Consider the following 20,429-nt stretch of genomic DNA (forward strand, 5'->3'; position numbering starts at 1 on the left):
GTGTTTGGTCTTTCTGTTGACTGGCCCAAACCTGAAGGGCTCTAGGGGCCCCTAGATCACTTCATTAGCATAAACTCAGGTTTAGTAGAAAGGGGCTCTTTATGAATAACAAAAGATATCCCTGTCACTCAGGAAATTCCAAAGGTGTTATTAGGAGCTCTGTGCCAGGAATGGGAACAAAGAACAAATGTATTTTTATTATATCAAGCTGTCTTACTATTAAAAGCATTAACAGGGGCACCTGGGTGGCTCAGTTAGTCAGCCAGGTCTTTTTTTTTTTAATATATTTTTTTTAATTTTTAATTTTTTTTTTTATTTTTATTTATGATACAGAGAGAGAGAGAGAGAGAGGCAGAGACATAGGCAGAGGGAGAAGCAGGCTCCATGCACCGGGAGCCCGATGTGGGATTCGATCCTGGGTCTCCAAGATCGCGCCCTGGGCCAAAGGCAGGCGCCAAACCGCTGCGCCACCCAGGGATCCCAGTCAGCCAGGTCTTGATCACAGGGTCCTGATTTCAAGCTCCAAGTAGGGCTCCACTCTGGAAATGGAGCCTACTTTTAAGAGAAAAAAAGGCATTAACATAAGCAAAACTGTCCTTTCTCTCAATTTCTACCAGTTTTTTTTTAAAAAAACAGATTTACATTATTTGATTAATTATCTCATTATCATTTGTGTAATCAGACCCACCTTTTGTGTGTTGTAGTCATCAGTTCTCAACAAACTTGAGTATCTTCAAAATGAGGATTGTTTAGACTGCCATAAGGTCTAGAAATCCTTCTATATTAAGAACATCCTGTAAATGAAAAACCAAAGGTCTTATAGCTTACTGATAGAATTATTTATTGGTAATTTTGTAAAGGGAGTTGATTATTCATAAATAGGGCTGGACTAGATGGGTTACTAAGTTTATTCCCTATTTTTTTTCTCCATTTTCTACTCATAAGCTCCAAAGAGTCTATAAAAATGTAGTCATTAAAAAATCTTCATGAACCAGTACCTAAGCAAAACATGGCTAAACCTTTAAATTGAACTGTTAGGAACATGCATTTGGTTCTTTGATTTCAAGTGTGATTGGATTGTTTTGCTCAGTGTATTGAAAGCTTGATAATGTTACTCGTCAAAATGCTACTAATTAAAACATCAACCATTATAAACAGGTATAGAGATCCACTTGTCAGTAAGCCACTGACATACTGCATATAGTAGTTAAGTTGTCTCATAACTTACTTGTGCAAGTACATTGAGTACAAAAGGGGAAAAAACATGGATTTTACCAGATTTTGATTATAATTCTAGAATAAATTTGACTAAACTTAATAGAAACTAGTATTTAAATAATAGGGCATGTGTATCACTATATTGTACACTTGAAACTAATATAACACTGTAAGTTAACTATAATGGAATTAAGAAATAAATAATGGGCCATTTATTTAAAATTTATATTTTAAATAAGGTACGATATAAATGTATATTTCAAGTCATCAGGTTCTGTTAGTATAGTTCAGACATACGTCAGTTTCAAGGGTGAAGCAAGTTTTTGAAATGTTGAAAATGGTCTTTTAAGCTTTGGTATTTATAATCTTTAGAAGTTTAATTTATAAATTCATACTTTTTTAAAAAAAACAGCCAAATGATTATGATATTTGTTCATTAGGACTTGAATTATAAAATATCCAAACCTTGACTCTAAAATTATCTTGATTCCATTATGTTTGAAAAATCCACATTGTTGTTACCATTATTTTATCTTATATGCATGTAGACTGTCATATTTCCCAAATAATTCTGAAAGCAACTGTATTCTAGTTTTATTGTCACCTTAAAATTGGAGATTAATATCTTGGTTTCCTGCTCATTGCTTCACTTTAGAAAACAGACTAGAAAATATCATTATAGAGCACTGGTGGTGTGTCGGGGTTAGTTTGTGTTTTAAAAAAATCAGTTTGTGGTTCTTGAGAAATCAGAAAGAGCTTGTAAATTGAGAAAGAGCTTGTAAATTAAGACTATCTCATTGGATTTTGTATGCTGGTGGACTTCTTAAAGCATCATAGCAGGAGCGTAGGAAATAGTGATAGAAATTAAGAGTACATTACCACCAATTCTACAAGGTGTTTTTAGAGAATTCTCCTATTAAGACAGACTATATCATGACTCGAAGTTCTCCTTTCCTGCTAGAACCTGTATTATGAAGTTTATGAATCGTCAAAAAAAAAAAACTGGCTCATTTTAAAAACAAATCATCCCTTAATACTGATTTCTCCTTTCCTTGGCACCATAGCTCTTAAAAAAGTACTTAATATCACCATCTCAACATCCACCCCTCTTCATCTCACTACAGTTTGACTTCTAACCATTTTCTTCTCATCCATCAAGAAACTACTTTCGGAAAGATTTGATGATATACTTCTAAGTGCCACATTTTTTGCCTTTTGTCCTGTTCCACTTATTCATTGTACCTGAATCTTAACCATTTCCTATGTCTGGATAATTTTTACCCCTTTAAGGAGATCTCTGCTGTTCTAATTAACCTCTTCCTTTTGTTTTGGTTATTCCTTCTCAATATTTTTTTGCTCACTCCCCTTTTTCCTTCCTCTGCCTCTATTAAATATTTGCTTCCTCAGAATTCATGTACTGGTCTTGTCACTTGACATTCCCAAGGCAGTCTGAGTCCCTCCTAAGGTTTATACAACAGTGAGTATGACAAAGATACTCATAAATATTTTTAGCTCTGACCTCTTTTCTTTTGCCTGGAACTAAAGCCAAGGATCTGTTCTGATTTTGTTCATCCATATTTCATTTAAATCTTCTAGGTCTTTGTAGAAAATGTTTTTTCTTCCCTCAAATTGGTCATTAGGTTAAATACAGTTTCATTTGAAATCTCAGTTGGGTTCACGAAATTACACAAACTGTTGGGGAAATACGTATGTGGAAGAACAAAGGATTGAAATTAACCAAGACAATCCTGAAGAAAACTAAGTTGGGATATTACCCCTACCAGATATAAAGATTATTTAAAAGCCTTAGTGTATTATTTGGCTTAGGAATAAACGAAATAGATTAATTGAATAGATTGGCACCTAGAAATAGTGTGAGTAACCTCTATTCTGGAAATGCTGCTGGGTTAATTGCTTATCCATATGGAGAAACTGTACAAAAGGCGAATAGCCAAGATGCCTGGGTGGCTCAGCGGTTGAGCGCCTGCCTTCAGCCCAGCGCGTAATCCAGAAGTCCTGGGATCAAGTCCCACATCGGGCTCCCTGCGTGGGGCCTCCTTCTCTCTCTGTGTCTCTGCCTGTCTCTCTCTGTCTCTCATGAATAAATGAATAAAATCTTAAAAAAAAATTTGAACAGCCTTTTCTATGTATTGTGTGCTTAGAGTGTGCCATACATGTATTTCCTCTATGTGGAAAGTTGGAAAGTGCTACTTTCAGCCAGGCGAAGTTACAGTTACATGATTGGGTTAGCAAAGAGTGGCTAAATTTGGCAGACTGGGATACTAGGGAGCATGAGAAAAAATGTGATACAGTTTATAAACTTTGTTTTTTCATTGCTATGTTTTTATTCTTTAAAGGTTTGCTCTGTGATTTGCTGTGGTCTGACCCAGATAAGGATGTGCAAGGCTGGGGAGAAAATGATCGTGGTGTTTCCTTCACTTTTGGAGCTGATGTAGTCAGTAAATTTCTGAATCGTCATGATTTAGATCTGATTTGTCGAGCTCATCAGGTACGAAATATAAAAATTTTGAATATTTTAGTATTTATTAACATCACACAAATCTGCTTTTTTTGTTTTTGAGGAATATGAGACCCAAGAAAGCTAATTCTACAAGGAAAGTAGTAGGTGAGGTGATGCCTATACCTTGATCTCACAATTAACAATCTAATGATCTGTTAACCCTTCTCACCCTCTGAGAGGAAATGTTTCAAGCCAATACATTTTTGTAGTATATTGCAACGCTGACAGATTTGTTTGGTGCTTGTCTGAAGCTCTCTAGAAATATTTGATCCCGTTTTAATATGATGTTTATGTATTTTAGATAAGAATCCAATGACAATAGTGTTAAAGGACATTTGAGAGAATTGGAAAAATTGATGTAGACTGGGCATTAGATATTAAGGAGTTATTGTTTGTTATTTTAACCTTGTGAGAATAGTATTGTGTAAGAAGGACATCCATATTTTTAGAAATGCATACTCAGGTATATAGAGGTAAGATGACATGTCTAGGATTTGCTTTAAAACATATCAGCAGGGCACCTGGTTAGCTCAGTCAGTAGACCATGTGACTCTTGATCTCAGCCTGTTGAGTTCAAGCCTCAGGTTTGCTGTTGAGATTAAAAAAAAAAACACCTCAGCAGAAAGAAAAGGAGGATAAATGAAACAAATGTAGCAGAATCCTGGTAATTACTAAATCAAGGTGGTAAGTAAATGAGAGTTTATTGGACTCTACCTTCTATATACAGTTTAGGTTTACATATTTGGTTGGGTTGGGTTTTTTTGTTTTTGTTTTGTTTTTAATGCCTACCACCACTACTATATTGTATAATCTTTAGGGAGGAGATTGAGACTTGTTGACTTTTAAATATCTATTGCCTTTTAAACTTATATACTGTGTGTGTTTAGTGTTTAAATAAATGAATTATCAAAAGCTTATTTTAATGATTTAGCATATCAAGTCCTCTTGTTCCCTAAAACATAACTGGTATGAAGTAAATTCACTGAAAGGTATCTTTATAAATTTTTTTCTCACTACTTTTGAGAGTACTAAAAGTATTTGAAATTTGTAAGTATAATACTTTTAAAGATTCCTTGTTTTATTTCTTTGTTAAAGCAGAGTTTATTAAGTATATGTTATTCTACAACACTTCCCTTTTGAACTGGGCTTTATTCCCCATGGCACTTGATTACTACTTTGTGTAATCCTGTGGGTAAACAAAGATGACTAGCTTCTCATTTTTTGCATATGTTGTGTGTCACATGCCTTTTTCCTAACAGAGTTTCCTAGTTGAGTTGAAATGAAGTCACATCCCCAAATCCTCTGCTTTTGGCAAAGTCTTCTTTGATAAATACTGTGTTTATGATTTAACTAATTAATGTAGTACCTACTACTAGGTAACAGTGCAGAGTTGCTAAGTTTCCTAATAAGGTACCCACTGATTTAGCTTAGGTTTCCATTCACTGATCTTTTCAAAAATGGACAATGATTTTTTTTAAAAAGTTGTTGTTGAACTGTGTTTATTTGGACAGTCTTTTTCCAGACACTTGCAAAATCTTATTCTGCTTATTTTCAAACATATTATCTCTAAAATTAAGAGACATATGCTGGGAAACACCACAAACTACAAATACATCCTTTTAAAATAAACCTGTTCATTTAGTAAATGTGTGAATGAATAAATGAACAAGCAAACTTGTTCAAGAATTCAAAGAATATGAGTGCCAAACATTATGTATGGCTGAGCTGGGGTAGCTAAGGTGACCAAGATCATAGCGGAAAAGGTTAATATCTAAATCCTAGAAGTGTGTGCCTGTTAACTAAGGTAGGAATTATTTAAAAATGTCAATAGTTTTTGAGGAGCCTAAGTGGCCCAGTAAAGAGTCTAATTCTTGCTTTCAGCTCAGGTCATGATCTGAGGATCCTGAGATCAAGCCCCATGTGGGCCTCTATACAGAGTCTGCTTGTCCCTCTCCTTCTCCTCCCCCTGCGCATGTACATGCTCTCTCTCGTAAATAAAATCTTTAAATATATATATAAATTAATAATAAATGTTAAGTTATTTTGGAGGTCCTTTCTTTTTTTATTTTTTAAAAATTCTTTCAGAGAGAGCGTGAACATGAGTGGGGGGGAGGAGAGGCACAGACTGAGCTGAGTGTAGAGCCTGACGTGGGGCTCAAGTCTCTGGACCCTGAGATCATGACCTGAGCTGAAATAAAGATTCAGTGCTTAACTGACCAAGCCACTCAGGCTCCCCTGAAGGTGCTTTCTTATTAGCAAGTATTGTTAAGATAATTTTGCTGAATCAAAGAATGACTTAAAGACTTCAAAAAATTATTATTGCCTACCGTAAATAAATATATAATGTTTGTGTCATTGCCTCTCTTAGATTTGTAGAGCTGAGAAACATAAATTGTTTAAATCACTCAGAAATTTGCTATCTAGATTCTAGAAATCATGTTAAATCATTAAAGAATTAAGGATTCTATAGTTGTGATATAATGCCATCATCTAAGAAGTATTTGATGTCCAAGGTTCCTGGAGATACCATACTGATTAGCATATGTAATGCCTTGGAAATGGTATGGTATGGTTTTAGATATTCAGTTATTACAAATATACTGTTACTTCATTTAAGCTAAGTCCTTACCATTATAGGAAAGGCATACCAATTTTAATATTTTTAGACAAGTTTAAAAATAAAACAGTAGTGTGTATTTTTAGGTCTTTTTTTGTCATATTAATCTCAATAATATAGACAGTTGAGAATTAGCTATAATTAGGTGTGTTTTTTCTTTTGACCTTTCCTTTTACAGGTAGTAGAAGATGGATATGAATTTTTTGCTAAACGACAATTGGTAACCCTATTTTCAGCCCCAAATTACTGTGGCGAGTTTGATAATGCTGGTGGAATGATGAGTGTGGATGAAACTTTGATGTGTTCATTTCAGGTATAATTATTTATAATTTATTTATATTTGTTTATATTTATATATAAATCAGTTTTATTTAAAAGTGATTATCACGGATTTGTTAGAGATTTCTGTTTTTATTCACAAAGATTCTAGACTTTTTGGTACATATCAAATATTAAGAGTTTGGGAGAACCTAAGTTAGTCATTCTTGATGCAGGTGTTTAAATTGTTAAATTCCTATATGACTTCTTTAAATAGGGGCTTAACCTACTAAAAGAATGTGAATTCAACGAATAACGTAAATTTTGTTTCCTTTTGCAAGAAATATACCAACTCTGGTTTTATAGTGTGCTATTTAAAATCATTCTTGTTCACAAGCATAGGAACTTGACCTCATCCTTCAACATTTAACATAGTGGGATTAGATTAATTTCTTTTTCACTGAGATACTATGATGCTCTGAATAGTTTTAAGAGATGCTTCATGATGAATCTTTTCTACACATTTTGTGTAAATATTGAAATTTTCTGTCTATAATGTATGTTAAAACTCTATTTACACCCACCAGAATAAATACAGTAAAGTCAGACAATAACAAGTATTGGTGAGGATGTAGAGAAGTTGGAACCTTCATAACATTGATGATGGGAATGTAAAATGCTTTTGGAAACAGTATGGTAGTTCCTCAAAAGGTTAATTTAAACATTAAGTTTTTATATGGCCCAACAATCCAACTCCTAGGTATGCCCAAAAGAATTGAAGGGCAGGTATTCAAATACAGGTATGTGCATATTCATAGGATCATTGTTTATAATGCCAAAAAGTGGAAACAACCCAGATGTCCACTAAGTAAAAATGAAAACAAAATGTGGAATATCCATTAAATGACATATTATTTGATAATTAAAAGTAATGAAGTATTGATAGAAGTATTGATACATACTACAACATGGATAATTAAAAGTAATGAAGTATTGATACATACTACAACATGAATGAACTTGAAGAATATTATCTCTGTGAAAAGCGCCAGTCACCAAAGACCACATATTGTATGATTTGATTTATGTGAAATAGCCAGAAAAGACAAATCAATAGAAAAAGATTAGTGTTTCCTTGGAGTTGAAGGGAGTTAGAGTAGTAGAGAATGAAAATGGGGAGTGATTGCTTATGGGAGAGATTTCTTTTGGGGTGACAAAAACTCTAAAATTAATTATAGCAGTGGTTGTACATTCTGTAAATACTTTAAAAATCATCAACTTGTACATTGTTTAAACAGTTGGACTTTAATATAAAATATATTTTAAAAATTTTTTAAGAGGCAGTCCTAGTGGCTTAGCAGTTTAGCGCCGCCTTCAGCCCAGGGCGTGATCCTAGAGACCCAGGATCGAGTCCCACATTGGGCTCCCTGCATGGAGCCTGCTCCTCCCTCTTCCTGTCTGTGTCTTTGCCTCTCCCTCTCCCTCTCTCTGTCTCTCAAATAAAAAAAATCTTAAAAAAATTTTTTTAAGATCTACATGTAAAAAAGTAAGGCGAAAGAGGTTGTGACTACCCTCTAAATAAATAGTGGCAAAGTTTGTTAACATACAGTGTAATAATAGTTTCAGGAGTAGGATTTAGTGATTGGTCACTTAGGTGTAACACAGTGCTCATCATAACCAGTGCCCTCCTTAATACACATCACTCATTTAACCTCTACCCCTGCTTACCTCCCTCCATCAACCTATTTGTTCCTATAGTTAAGAATCTATTTTATGGTTTATGGTTTGCTTCTCTCCCTTTTTGCCCCTATGTTTCTCTCTTTTTTTGTATGATACTTATCCTTTTCAGACTGACTTATTTCACTTAGCATAATACACTCTAGTTCCATTCATGTGGAAGTTGCAAGATTTCACTCTTTTCTATGGTTAGAGTAGTACTCCATTGTATATCTATACCACATCTTTATTCATCAGTCAATGGACATTTGATCTCTTGCCATAATTTGGCTCTTGTTGATAATGCTGAAAATATCAGGGTGCATGTCTTCCTTTGATTCAGTATTTTTGTACCTTTTGGGTAAATACCTAGTCGTGCAATTGCTGAGTCTTAGGGTAGTTCTATTAACTTTCTGAGGGACTGGCTGCACCACTTTGCATTCCCACCAACAGTGTAAGAAGGTTCCCCTAGGTTCCCCTTTCTCCGCATCCTCGCCAGCATCTGTTTCCTGTGTTAAATTTAGCCATTCTGACAGGTGTGAGATATCGTAGTTTTGATTTGTATTTCTCTGATGATAAGTGATGTTGAGCATCTTCTTATGTGTCTATCCAGCTTAGTCTTTTGACTTACAAACTGAGTGTTCTTTCCTCACCACAGAGGTACATTAATTAAGACTTTTTTTTTCACCTGAGGATTCCTGGGTGGCTCAGTCGTTTAAGTGTCCAACTCTTCAGGGTCGTGAGATTGAACTGGCATGCTGGGAGTGGAGCCTTGCTTAAGATTCTCTCTCTCGGGCAGCCCTGGTGGCGCAGCGGTTTAGCGCTGCCTGCAGCCTGGGGGGTGATCCTGGGGACCCTGGATCGAGTCCCACATCGGGCTCCTTGCATGGAGCCTGCTTCTCCCTCTGCCTGTTCCTCTGCCCCTCTCTCTCTCTGTGTCTCTATGAATAAATAAATAAAATCTTTAAACAAAACAAAACAAGAAAACAGAGGAAATCAGTATTATAAAAAAAAAAAAAAGATTCTCTCTCTCCCTTTACCCAGCCCCCATGTACACACCCTCTCTTTCTCTCTTTCAAAATAAAGAAATTATTTAACTAAATGAAAATAAATTTTTTTTTTACTTAAAGGATTGGATAGTTGATAGGATTTGTGTGCTTGAGCTTTTGTTAATTATCGGGAATGACAAATAATAACAGTATTCAAATATTTAGTCATTTGCACACTTTAAATGTGATAAATGTGCATGGAACTTTTCTGGTTTTTTTTCTATATTTTAATTGCAATTTATGTAATTATGTAAATATTTATAATTTGTTATTTCTTGAAAAGCCCACTTTTATAATGATTTTCTTAAACTTAATGCACTTGAAAGAATAACACTATTAATAAATTATTTGCTTTAAGATATTGAAACCATCTGAAAAGAAAGCTAAGTACCAGTATGGTGGACTGAATTCAGGACGTCCTGTCACTCCACCTCGAACAGCTAATCCGCCGAAGAAAAGGTGAAGAAAGGAACTCTGTAAAGAAACCATCAGATTTGTTAAGGACATACTTCATAATATATAAGTGTGCACTGTAAAACCATCCAGCCATTTGACACCCTTTATGATGTCACACCTTTAACTTAAGGAGACGGGTAAAGGATCTTAAATTTTTTTCTAATAGAAAGATGTGCTACACTGTATTCTAATAAGTATACCTGTTATAATATTCAGCAAAGTTAAATCCAAATTCAAAATTACCCATTAAAGTTACATCTTCACGTATCACAGTTTTTAAAGTTGAAAGCATCCCAGTTAAACTAGATGTGATAGTTAAACCAGATGAAAGCATGATGATCCATCTGTGTAATGTGGTTTTAGTGTTGCTTGGTTGTTTAATTATTTTGAGCTTGTTTTGTTTTGTTTTGTTTTTGCTAGAATAATGGCAAATATTTCACATTTTTTTCCCTGAACATTTTTACAAGTGAAATGTGGGAAGAGCTTTAAAGACATTCACCAACTATTATTTTCCCTTGCTTATTTACTTATGTACCTGTTTGATCTTACTAAGAAAACTTAATGCCTCATTACAATAAAAAGGAATTTTAGAGATCGATATTTTTTAAAAAACAGGCAAACTATCCAATCCAGTGATTGAATCAAACAGTTTGACTGGGCAAACTTTACAGCTGATAGTGACTATTTTGCTTTATTACAGAAATTGCCACTGATTTGGATTTGTGCACTCTAATTTTTAACTTATTGATGCTCTATTGTGCAGTAGCATTTCATTTAACTTTAAGATAAGGCTCATATAGTATTACCCAACTAGTTGGTAATGTGATTATGTGGTACCTTGGCTTTAGGTTTTAATTCGCACGAAACACCTTTTGGCATGCTTAACTTTCTGGTAACACCCTCACCTGCATTGGTTTTGTTTTGTTTTGTTTTGTTTTGGTTTTTTTTGGGTTTTTGTTGTTGTTGTTGTTGTTGCTATTTGTTTTTAGATCCACAGAACATGAGAATCCTTTTTTGACAAGCCTTGGAAAGCTGACACTATCTCTTTTTTCCTCCCTCTGTACGAAGGATGTATTTAAATGGATGCTGGTCAGTGGGACATTTTGTCAAAATGGTTATTGGGTGCTTAACTGTCTAATATTGCCATGTGAATGTTGTATACGATTGTAAGGCTTATGTCACTAAAGATTTTTATTCTGATTTTTCATGATCAAAGTTCATACAATATTGTATAGACATGCTTTGTAGTGAACTTATAGTAGCAATAATTTCTGTACATGATCAAGGGTTTATTGCAGCATTTCTTTTCCTGTTCTCTTTTTTTAAAGGGTTAGTATTAACAAATGACAAGGAGTAGAAGAGTCAACATAAAGATTTTAGAAGGAGAACTTATAGGACACAGATTTGTGATTCTTTGGATGAGACCCTTTTGAATGTGATTCTAAAAGCTTTTATTGAGTATTGTCAAATTTGTAAGCTTCATAGGGATGGACATCATATTTATAATGCCCTTCTATATGTGCTACCATTGATGTGAAATTCTTGACCTTAATATTGTCTTTGAAAATGTTCAATTGAGAATTCTGTTAACTTACATTTTATGAATTGGCGTATTGTATTACTGCAAGAGATTTGATTTTCAGCACAGTGCAAAAGTTCTTTCAAATGCATATGTCTTTTTTTTTTTCTAATTCCATTTTGTTTTAAAGCACATTTTAAATGTAGTTTTCTCATTTAGTAAAAGTTGTCTAATTGATATGAAGCCTGACTGGTCACTTTATTCCTTTTTTTTTTTTTTTCCTTTTACAATGAGACATTTAAACACATTCTGTTCAAACAGATTTTAATGTCTTTGACATACATTGAGTTGATTCTTTTCTGGAAGTGTTCATGTACTACATGTGATGTATTAGGTTACACAGGCTTTTATGTGATGTGATTTAAATATTTTCTTAATCTGAGTGTAAGTTGAGCAATTTCTAATAGAATTTTAGATGTACTCTTAGTAGTCATAGGAAGAAGTCTAGAAAAATAAACCTTTGGTAAGAGACAGGGCAGTCTTATTAATCTCAGTGTTATAACATTAATTTGGATTCAACTTACTGTGGTTTTTTTATAATAATTCATCCAGGTCAGTGTTGAATATGAAAAAATAATCACCAAGCAAATTAGTACTGGTCACTAAATTTGAAGGGTAGAAATTTATCATTTTTAAACATTATTCAAGCAGTGGGACTCCTGGCTGGCTCAGTTGGGAGAGTATATGACCCTTGGTCCTCAGGGTTGTGAGTTTGAGCCCCGCGTTGGATGTAGAGATTACTAAAATAAATAAATAAACATTATTCAGGTGATCTTAAAACTACTTTAAAGTTTCTGTCAAAAAAAAAAATAAAGTTTCTGTCATATAAAGTGTTACAAATACTACTTAGTTGGTAACACTGCTACTTCAGGTAAATAAAACTTCATTTCTTAGGAGAAAATTATCCTGTGATTCTAGTGTCACTAGTTTATATCATTCTTCCTCTCTGATTTTTAATGATTTCTATATTCAAATTTATGTTTAATCCAAATGTCATGATGTTTAAAATCAAACATGCTGATGTGATAGATCACAGAGTATTAGGTTACATTTTTATTTGTTCCTGAATGGAAAGAATCAACTACAGTGTGCTACCCTTGTGTTTGAAACTTTAACATTCATTGTTTTAATTTTGCCTCGGGACAAATTTAATCATGATCATCAAGCCTGGTTTGTGCAAAATGTTGAGTCAGAATACCAGCAAGAAGAATTTTAAAGCTTAAAAAGGTGGTCGGTTAATTGAAAGTGTTCAGAGAATATATATGCCTTTCAAAAAAATAATTCATCTGAGGGAAAGCCAGGAACATCTTGAGATGTGTTCCTTAAGAATATGAAAGTGTATTTATTGAGCCAAGGAATTGAAATAGTATCTTCGTTTATAAGTTCAGGTGTGTTCCTTTGTTTCCTTGGCAACTATAATTCTTGAACCAAAGAACAGTTATTTTCTTTCACATCTTTACACTAAAAATGTGTTTAGGGAAGGAAAATAGGTTTACTCTGCTTTTGCTACCTTGACCTAATCGACTTCTGTGTTTCCTTATGCATCCATCCCTTAATCAAAGCTGTGCCTGAGAAGACACTAAAAAGCCTGACTATACCAGTGGCATCCCCTTAGAAATACTATGTCCCCTTTGCAAATAGTTTTCAGTGTTTTATAATTTCCTTAAACAGCTAAGAAGCGGTTAAAAGGATTTTAAAGTGACCGATACCTTGCAAAATGAACAGGAGTTAAATAAGACATAAACTGATTAAGTGTAAATATACATGCAGAGTTTTATTATGTTTATTCTCTTTAAACTGTTTCTTCATGGGACGCCTGGGTGGCTCAGCGCTTGAGTGTCTGCCTTTGGCTCAGGGGCGGGGGGGGGGGGAGGCTCTGTGCTAAACGTGGAGCCGGCTTAAGATTTTTTCTCTCCTTCCTCCCCTCCCCACAACTCACAACTTACTCTCTCTCAAAAAATTTTTTATTAGTTTTAAAAATACGAGAAGTGTGTCCAGTTACTTGAGGAAAGATTTCACAGCTAGCACCTGACAACATACTAGGGAAATTGTCTCTTGTTCAGAATCAAACTTTCTAAGTTATGATTCCTTCCTTGTTGATCCCCCCCTTTCTTTAGTCTGGTTCTCTGGGGGTTTTTTGTTTGTTTGTCTGTTTTGTTTTTGCTTTTTTATTCTACTTATTTATTCATGAGAAACACAGAGAAAGAAGCAGAGACATAGGCAGAGGGAGAAGCAGGATCCCCACCAGGACCCCAATGCCAGATTCAATCTCAGGGCCCCAGGATCATGACCTGAGCCAAAGGCAGACATTCAACCACTTAGCCACCCACGTGCCCCATGGTTCTTTGTTTAATTGACCTTAAGGTCACCTTTGTTGTGAGCTACTACAAACATTTTTAGAAAAGTGATACATATGTAACATTTTGTCTTTCAAAAGTTGCTTAGTATTTATGAGCATTTAAAATTAGGAATCTCAACTTGAAATTAGAGAAACTCTCACCTTGATTTTACAAATAAGGATGTATCATAAGCAGAAGCAAGTATGGAGGAAGATAACCAAGATATTTTCAGTAAGGAACAAAAGAATAAGGTACAGTGAAGAAAACTATTCTAGAGAGAAATTTAATGCACTCCTTTTATCTTGTTAGATTGATGATTCTATCCTGATACTTCTCAGGAGTTTTTATTGCTTCCATATAAAAGAGCAGTCAGGGACGCCTGGTGGCTTAATTGGTTAAAATGTCTGCCTTTGGCTCAGGTCATGATTCCAAGGTCCTGAAATTGAGCCCCACATCAGGCTCCCTGCTGAGTGGGGAGCCTGCTTCTCCTCCCTCCACTCCCCCTGCTTGTGCTCTCTGTCAAATAAAATATTTTTTAAAATAATAAAAAAGCAGTCCACCATGCTGAATTCTTGGGTCCTAGTACAAAATTCCAAGAAGAGAATTTGGCCTAGCTTGGATCAAAGGCCCTTATGACTCCCAACAAGTGAAGAAAAGAGATGATATTGTATGAATATAGCTGCTATCCTGCCCCAAGTGGCTTGGGAGGTTGAGTAGAATATTTCCCAGAAAAGGGGTACTAAAAAGAAAATCCAAAGGTTCTTTATGGCATACTTCAAAAGATAATCTGGTCACAAAAAGTCTGAAAATACAAAGTTGGCAAGATGTAGACTAATGGGAACTCTTAAATTTGGTACAACTAGGGGTGCCTGGCTTGCTCCATTAATAGAGCATGTGACTCTTGATCCCAGGGTTGTGAGTTTGAGCCCTACATTGAGCATATAGATAATAAAGTTAGTACAACAATTAATCCTGTAAATTACGTATCCTAAAACTCATCATTTTCACTTAAAAGCATTTATAGGAAAACTACATGTGTGCACCATGGGGCATATGCAAGCAGAAGTAGTACTTGAATATTTGAAACGTGGGCACTGACCAGTCAGACCACCCAACTAACCAGAACCTTTCCAACTATAACTAATATGGTCTTACAGAGGCACAGCCGCTGATAATCAGTCTGTGTACAAGATGGCCTATAACATTCACAGGAGCAAAAATTGATCCAAATGACCATTCACAGGAGCAATCACAGTATATTCGTAGAACAGAATTCTATACAACGATGCAAAAGATTTACAGTGTTCAGCATTAGCATGTTAAAATCTTAAACTATGAAAAATACAAAATATTAAATTTACAAATAAAACCTATGTTTAAGGATACTTAGAGTAAATCTTAAGGAAAGGGAATGGGAAAAACAAAAGTCACCTCTTGGAAAGTAAGGGGAGGAGGAGGAGGAACATATAGGATCTCAACAATATTGCTTATGTAGTTTCTTGGGTGTTAGGTTCATGCTTTTTTGGTGGGTAATGGCTTCTCAACTTTTTGTTTTATTACGCTCTGCCTGCATATATGTTACTATATATATATTCTTTTGTACATAGCAAACATTCCATTTTTAAAGTATGTATGCAATGCCATTTATGTAAAATTGTATCTATATGTACACATAATAAAAATAATTTTTTATTTAAAAAGATAGCTGGTTAATAAGATTGCAAAAATCAGAACTTCAGAAAGTGCTGCAGGAATTCAGGAATGGCACAGAGTCTTGCACTTATTAAGTACTCAGAGGATGGGTTGATGACCTAAGTTGGGTTTTAAAGGATGGATATTAGAAAATTTAAATGAAAAAATCACATTATATGCCAGCTCAAAGAAGAAAGTTCAAGACCTGCTTTGAGAAAAGCAAGCATATTAGTAAGTCTGGATATAGGAGGGAGATATATTTAGTAGAATGTGAACAAACCAGGGCAATGCAGACAGCACAGGGAATGATCAGGCTGTGGGCAATCATCAATAACATTTTAGTGAGGGGATAACAAAGCTGTGCACTAGAGATGGTGGACAGAATGGATGTAAAGAGGAAAAGGACTAAGCAATAATATGAAGGCTCTTATAAATGCTTATTGAATTATCAGCCAAGTGCCAGATCAAATGGAGGAGACAAGAACAGAACTAACCACCTACTGTATGCTAGTCCACTGCTCAACAGCTTACCACAGTATCAACTCTGTCCCATACACTTACATCCCACATTTACTCTTAACTGAAGCATATAAAGAATTTGCCCACATTCAAAAAGCTGGAAAAGTGAAAGTACTTGAATTGAAACAAGGCCTGTGATTTTCTTTCCTCTGTATCATGGACCCAACATAGTAGAAAAACCCAAGAACAAGAACACTCATGAAGTCCTGGTCATAACTCTCAAATTGAAGCCAAAACTTTAAGTGGTAAGCCTCTTCCCCAGTAGCTTTATTAACATCTATGTGTATTTGTTGACTTTTCCATATAAATTTTACTTAACAAATTCCTGTGTGAAGATTTTGGGGTCCTAGAGAGTACCCTCTACTAACTACTTTATCTTTGCATTATATATGCATCTCTCAAGTTGCACAACTCATTGTGCCTTACATTTTAGTTGTGTCTGTATTTCCATATAGTGAACATTTACAGTCCTGTAAACGTTCTATACACAAAGCTGGAAAGTAATAATCACAGTGACTCCAATATATTGGAGGATAAAAGAGGAATCCAGAGAAACCAGAGGAATGAGGCTTAACGCAGTTATTTTCCTAGGAGCATAAATGTTGGCAGGTTTTCATGACCAGTTGATATTTTCTTGGTCCATTCCACCATGTAAGGGCCAAGGGGAAAGGTGGCATTCCTAAGGAAAATGAGTTCCCAGACTACACCACCCTCATCTCTCAGATCTTGCTTGTGTGAGAGCCCAAGAAAGAAGGGACCTAACAAAGTCATATTTCCGGGTTGCTGAGTAACTAGTTGCTAGGAAATAGCACAAATTGGCAAAGCCAAATTTGTTTTTAAGTGTAATAACCGTAGGAGCTGAAAAATTGGAAGCAACCCAGATATCAAAATGATTTAAATTTGGTCTATCCCACTCTGGAGTATTGCCCAGTCAATAAAACTGACTAGAAAGAGGGCAGCAACATGGAAAAAAGGCCATGCATGATATGTTAATGGTGTGGGGGGAGAGGAAGCATGTTTGCTTTTTTTTTTTTCTGCATCAGAATTATAATTTTTAAAAATTCCATACAGTGAACTAAAATTTGAGCAGCTCTGTATTGGACTATATCTAAAATAAAAATGTTTCACAATATGTAATATAGTCCACTGATGTTTATGGTGTACCGAGCTTATATTTTACCACTCTGCATCACCAGCGGCTTTTGCAAATACATAGTCCTTCCCTCCAAAACACATAACACCATCTTTCAAATAGAATTTCTTGTTTCGATGAATCTTGTCATACTGGCGTGCTTCCACAGGTGGTGGAAGGGAAGTGAAGAAAGGATGTCACAGGAGGGGAAAAAAAGCTATGAAGAATCCTCTTATTCATTCAATAAGTGTTAACTAAGCATCCACTACATCCCAGGCACCTGGCCGAGGGCTAGGATGAGACCAAAATGGAAAGGTTCCTGTAGAAAAATGTACTGCTTAGAACAGCAGATTCAATGGAGTAGTGTAACATCACCCTTAACACGGTATTCACACCTTTTTTAGTTTAAGTGGTCTCTTCTTCTGATTATATAGTTAAACATGGCAGTAATTGTATGGGCCTTATAATGGCTGCTGCAAAGTTCACTTCTGATTCTTTGTCATTGTACGATTGACGTCTCTCTTTATCTAGTACCTGCTGGCGTGTGTGCAAGGTGTCCTGCTTGTGCTGCGAGGTAGACGTGAGTTAGGGAAGACCTCAAGTCCCAGCCCCGCAGGACCTCTCCAACTAACTCCATCTAACTCCATCTAACCCGGGAACGTAAATAAATGGCTCTAACCCAAGAGTGTCGAGGGAAAGGGGCTAAATTAGCGGGCCAGAGAGGTCTGGGAGGGGTGGTGGCGTTCTTCCAGGACCCGGCCCGGAGGGTCAGCAAGGCCAGGTGGAGGGTCCGCAGGGAGCGGGAGCTCGGCACGCACGCGGCGCGCAGGCGCAGGAGCGCTCGAGCTGGAGCTGGGGGGCGCGGCGCGCGCAGACGCGGGCAGGCCCCGCCCCCGGCGGCGGCTCTGTACGCTGATTGGCCCGCGATGGGGTGGGCGGGAGATCTCTGAGCCGGTAGCGCGGCTGAGCGAGTGGCGAGCAACCGCCCAAGGCCCCGGAGCGCCCGAGGGAGGCTGTCCGCCGGCCCTGCCCCGCTCCCCAGCCCCACGTTTCCGCAGGTATCTTCCGCTCGCGCCCCGGCGTGGGGCCTCGCCGGCCACCCTCCAGCTGGGGCTGCGCCTGGTCCCTCCATCGCTCTGGCGGCGGGCCGCGTCGCCCACCGTGTGTGAGGGTGGGGCGGCCGTGGCGGCCCCTTGCCCACACGCTTCCGCCCGTGAGTCCCCTCAGGCGCCCTTGCCGCGACGCGAGCCCGCCCTCGCGGTGCCCGGGGCCTGGAGATGGGAGCCCGGCGGCCCGGGGCGGGGGGGCGGCGGCGACGCGCGCTGTGGTGGCACAACGGCGCGGCCCCCTCGGTCCGCGGCTCTCGCTCTCGGGGCCTCGAGGGCGCGGGGTCGGCTGCGGGCCGGGGGCCGCGTGGGCGGCTCGTCCTTGGCGGGCAGCAGAGGCCCCGGGGTGGGGGTGGGGGTGGGGGTGGGTCGGGGGACTCGGCGACCCGCCCGCCCGCCGTTATCCTCCCGGGGCGGGTGCTGCGGTGCCGCGGTCGGATCTGAGGGAGGCCGCGCCTTGCACGTGGACCCGGTTCAGCGCGTCGCCTTCCCCAGAGTCTCGAGGTCCGAGCTGATGCATCTGAGTGCCCTGCCCTGAGCCCTTCTCCCTCAGTTTCCAGGTGTCCTTCCCTTCCACGTCCACCACCGCTGCAGGCCAGCCAGCTTCGATTTTTTATTTTATTTTTTTATTTTACCTTTTTATTTTATTTTATTTTTAGCTTCGATTTTTTTTTTAAAAAGAAACTTGTGAAGGGATTGAACGCTTATAGACCAAAACACCCATGCTACGTTAAAATTGAGATCCTGCCTGTTAACGAATTTTATTCTCTGACCAAAAAAAAAAAAAAAAAAAAAGCCCATCCTGAAGTGCTTATGATCTGTTACCAATAAAAGTTTGACACTTAAATGATATTCATTAGGTGGAGATGAAATGTGGCCATCATATTCTGACTCTTCTTTCCTTGAAAGATTCCCTTACCTATAAGAGATACAGTAACAGTGCTGCTGTATATCGAGTTTTTGCTAAGGATTCAGCACTATGCGAGGCATTACTCATTAACTCTAATAAATATGCATTATTTTTTAAAAGATTTTATTGATTGATTGATGAGAGACACACACACACACACACAGAGAGAGAGAGAGAGAGAGAGAGAGGCAGAGACACAGGCAGAGGGAGAAGCAGGCTCCATGCAGGGAGCCCAAGCGGAACTCGATCCCGGGACTCCAGGATCGCGCTCTGGGCTGAAGGCGGCGCTAAACCTCTGAGCCACCCGGGCTGCCCTAAATATGCATTATTAACATCTAATAATAGGTCATTTTTATTGAATACTAATATGCACCCGGTTCTAAGAAAACAGGTGTTTCTATTATCTTAATATCCTAAGTAAGGAAATGGGTGCTCCCAGGACTTGAATAGCCTAGGGTCATATAGCTAGACAGAATTAGGTCTTAATAAAGGTCTATTCTCTAGTATTTTAACATATGCTACCAACTGGCTTCTTTTCTGCCTTCAGGAACACTTAAGAATCCTGTCTTTATGGAGGGCAGCCCCGGTGGCGCAGCGGTTTAGCGCCGCCTGCAGCCCAGGGCGTGATCCTGGAGACCCTGGATTGAGTCCCACGTCAGGCTCCCTGCATGGAGCCTGCTTCTCCCTCTGCCTGTGTCTCTGCCTCTCTCTCTCTGTGTCTCTATGAATAAATAAATAAAAATCTTTAAAAAAAAAAAAAGAATCCTGTCTTTAAAAGAAAAACAAAATAAAAAAAAGAAAAGAGTAAAACAAATTCTCCTTTGACTGTTGTCCCTTTTAGCTGCTGTTCATTTTCTTCTAATGATCGTCACATTTAGAAAAGAGGTGAGGGGGGGGGGGTATGTTCACACCTGCACATCCTTTTGTAACATATCACTCCTATAATTTTGTTTAATCTAGTTTCCATTTACTCTCACCATTTCATTGAACTATCTTGGTTTATTCACTAATGGGTTGGATTTATTTAAACTTTTAAATATATTTTGTTTATTTATTTGACAAAAGAGAAAGAAAGCATAAGCAGGAAGAGCAGCAGGCAGAGGGAGAGAAGCAGGCTCCTCACTAAGCAAGGAGACAGATGCGGGGCTTGATCCTAGGACCCTGAGGCTCATGACCTGTACCAAAGGGAGCCACTGACTGAGCCACCTAGGCACCCTGGGTTGGATTTATAATTAGATTTGGATTTCTTGTTAAAACAGCTGTGCTGTACAATTTTACAAATGCTGTAGCACCTAGTACTTGGCTGAGACTAAAAGT

At 37.6% G+C, this 20,429-nt stretch overlaps 1 protein-coding gene across 2 annotated transcripts in view; it reads left to right on the forward strand.

Moving 5' to 3' along the window:
• PPP1CB (protein phosphatase 1 catalytic subunit beta) overlaps nt 1-11,597 on the forward strand; it is a 39,528-nt gene extending 27,931 nt beyond the window's left edge. For both annotated transcript variants that reach the window (XM_055327099.1, XM_055327098.1), the window contains exons 7-9: nt 3,576-3,727; nt 6,535-6,669; nt 9,738-11,597. In XM_055327099.1, the coding sequence (XP_055183074.1) occupies nt 3,576-3,727; nt 6,535-6,669; nt 9,738-9,842 (392 nt within the window). In that variant the 3' untranslated portion in view covers nt 9,843-11,597. The remainder of the gene's footprint in view (nt 1-3,575; nt 3,728-6,534; nt 6,670-9,737) is intronic.
• The last annotated feature ends 8,832 nt before the right edge of the window (nt 11,598-20,429 follow it).

Source organism: Nyctereutes procyonoides, unplaced genomic scaffold (genome assembly GCF_905146905.1).
Source record: "Nyctereutes procyonoides isolate TBG_1078 unplaced genomic scaffold, NYPRO_anot_genome, whole genome shotgun sequence".
In the NCBI taxonomy this organism is placed as follows: Eukaryota; Metazoa; Chordata; class Mammalia; order Carnivora; family Canidae; genus Nyctereutes; species Nyctereutes procyonoides.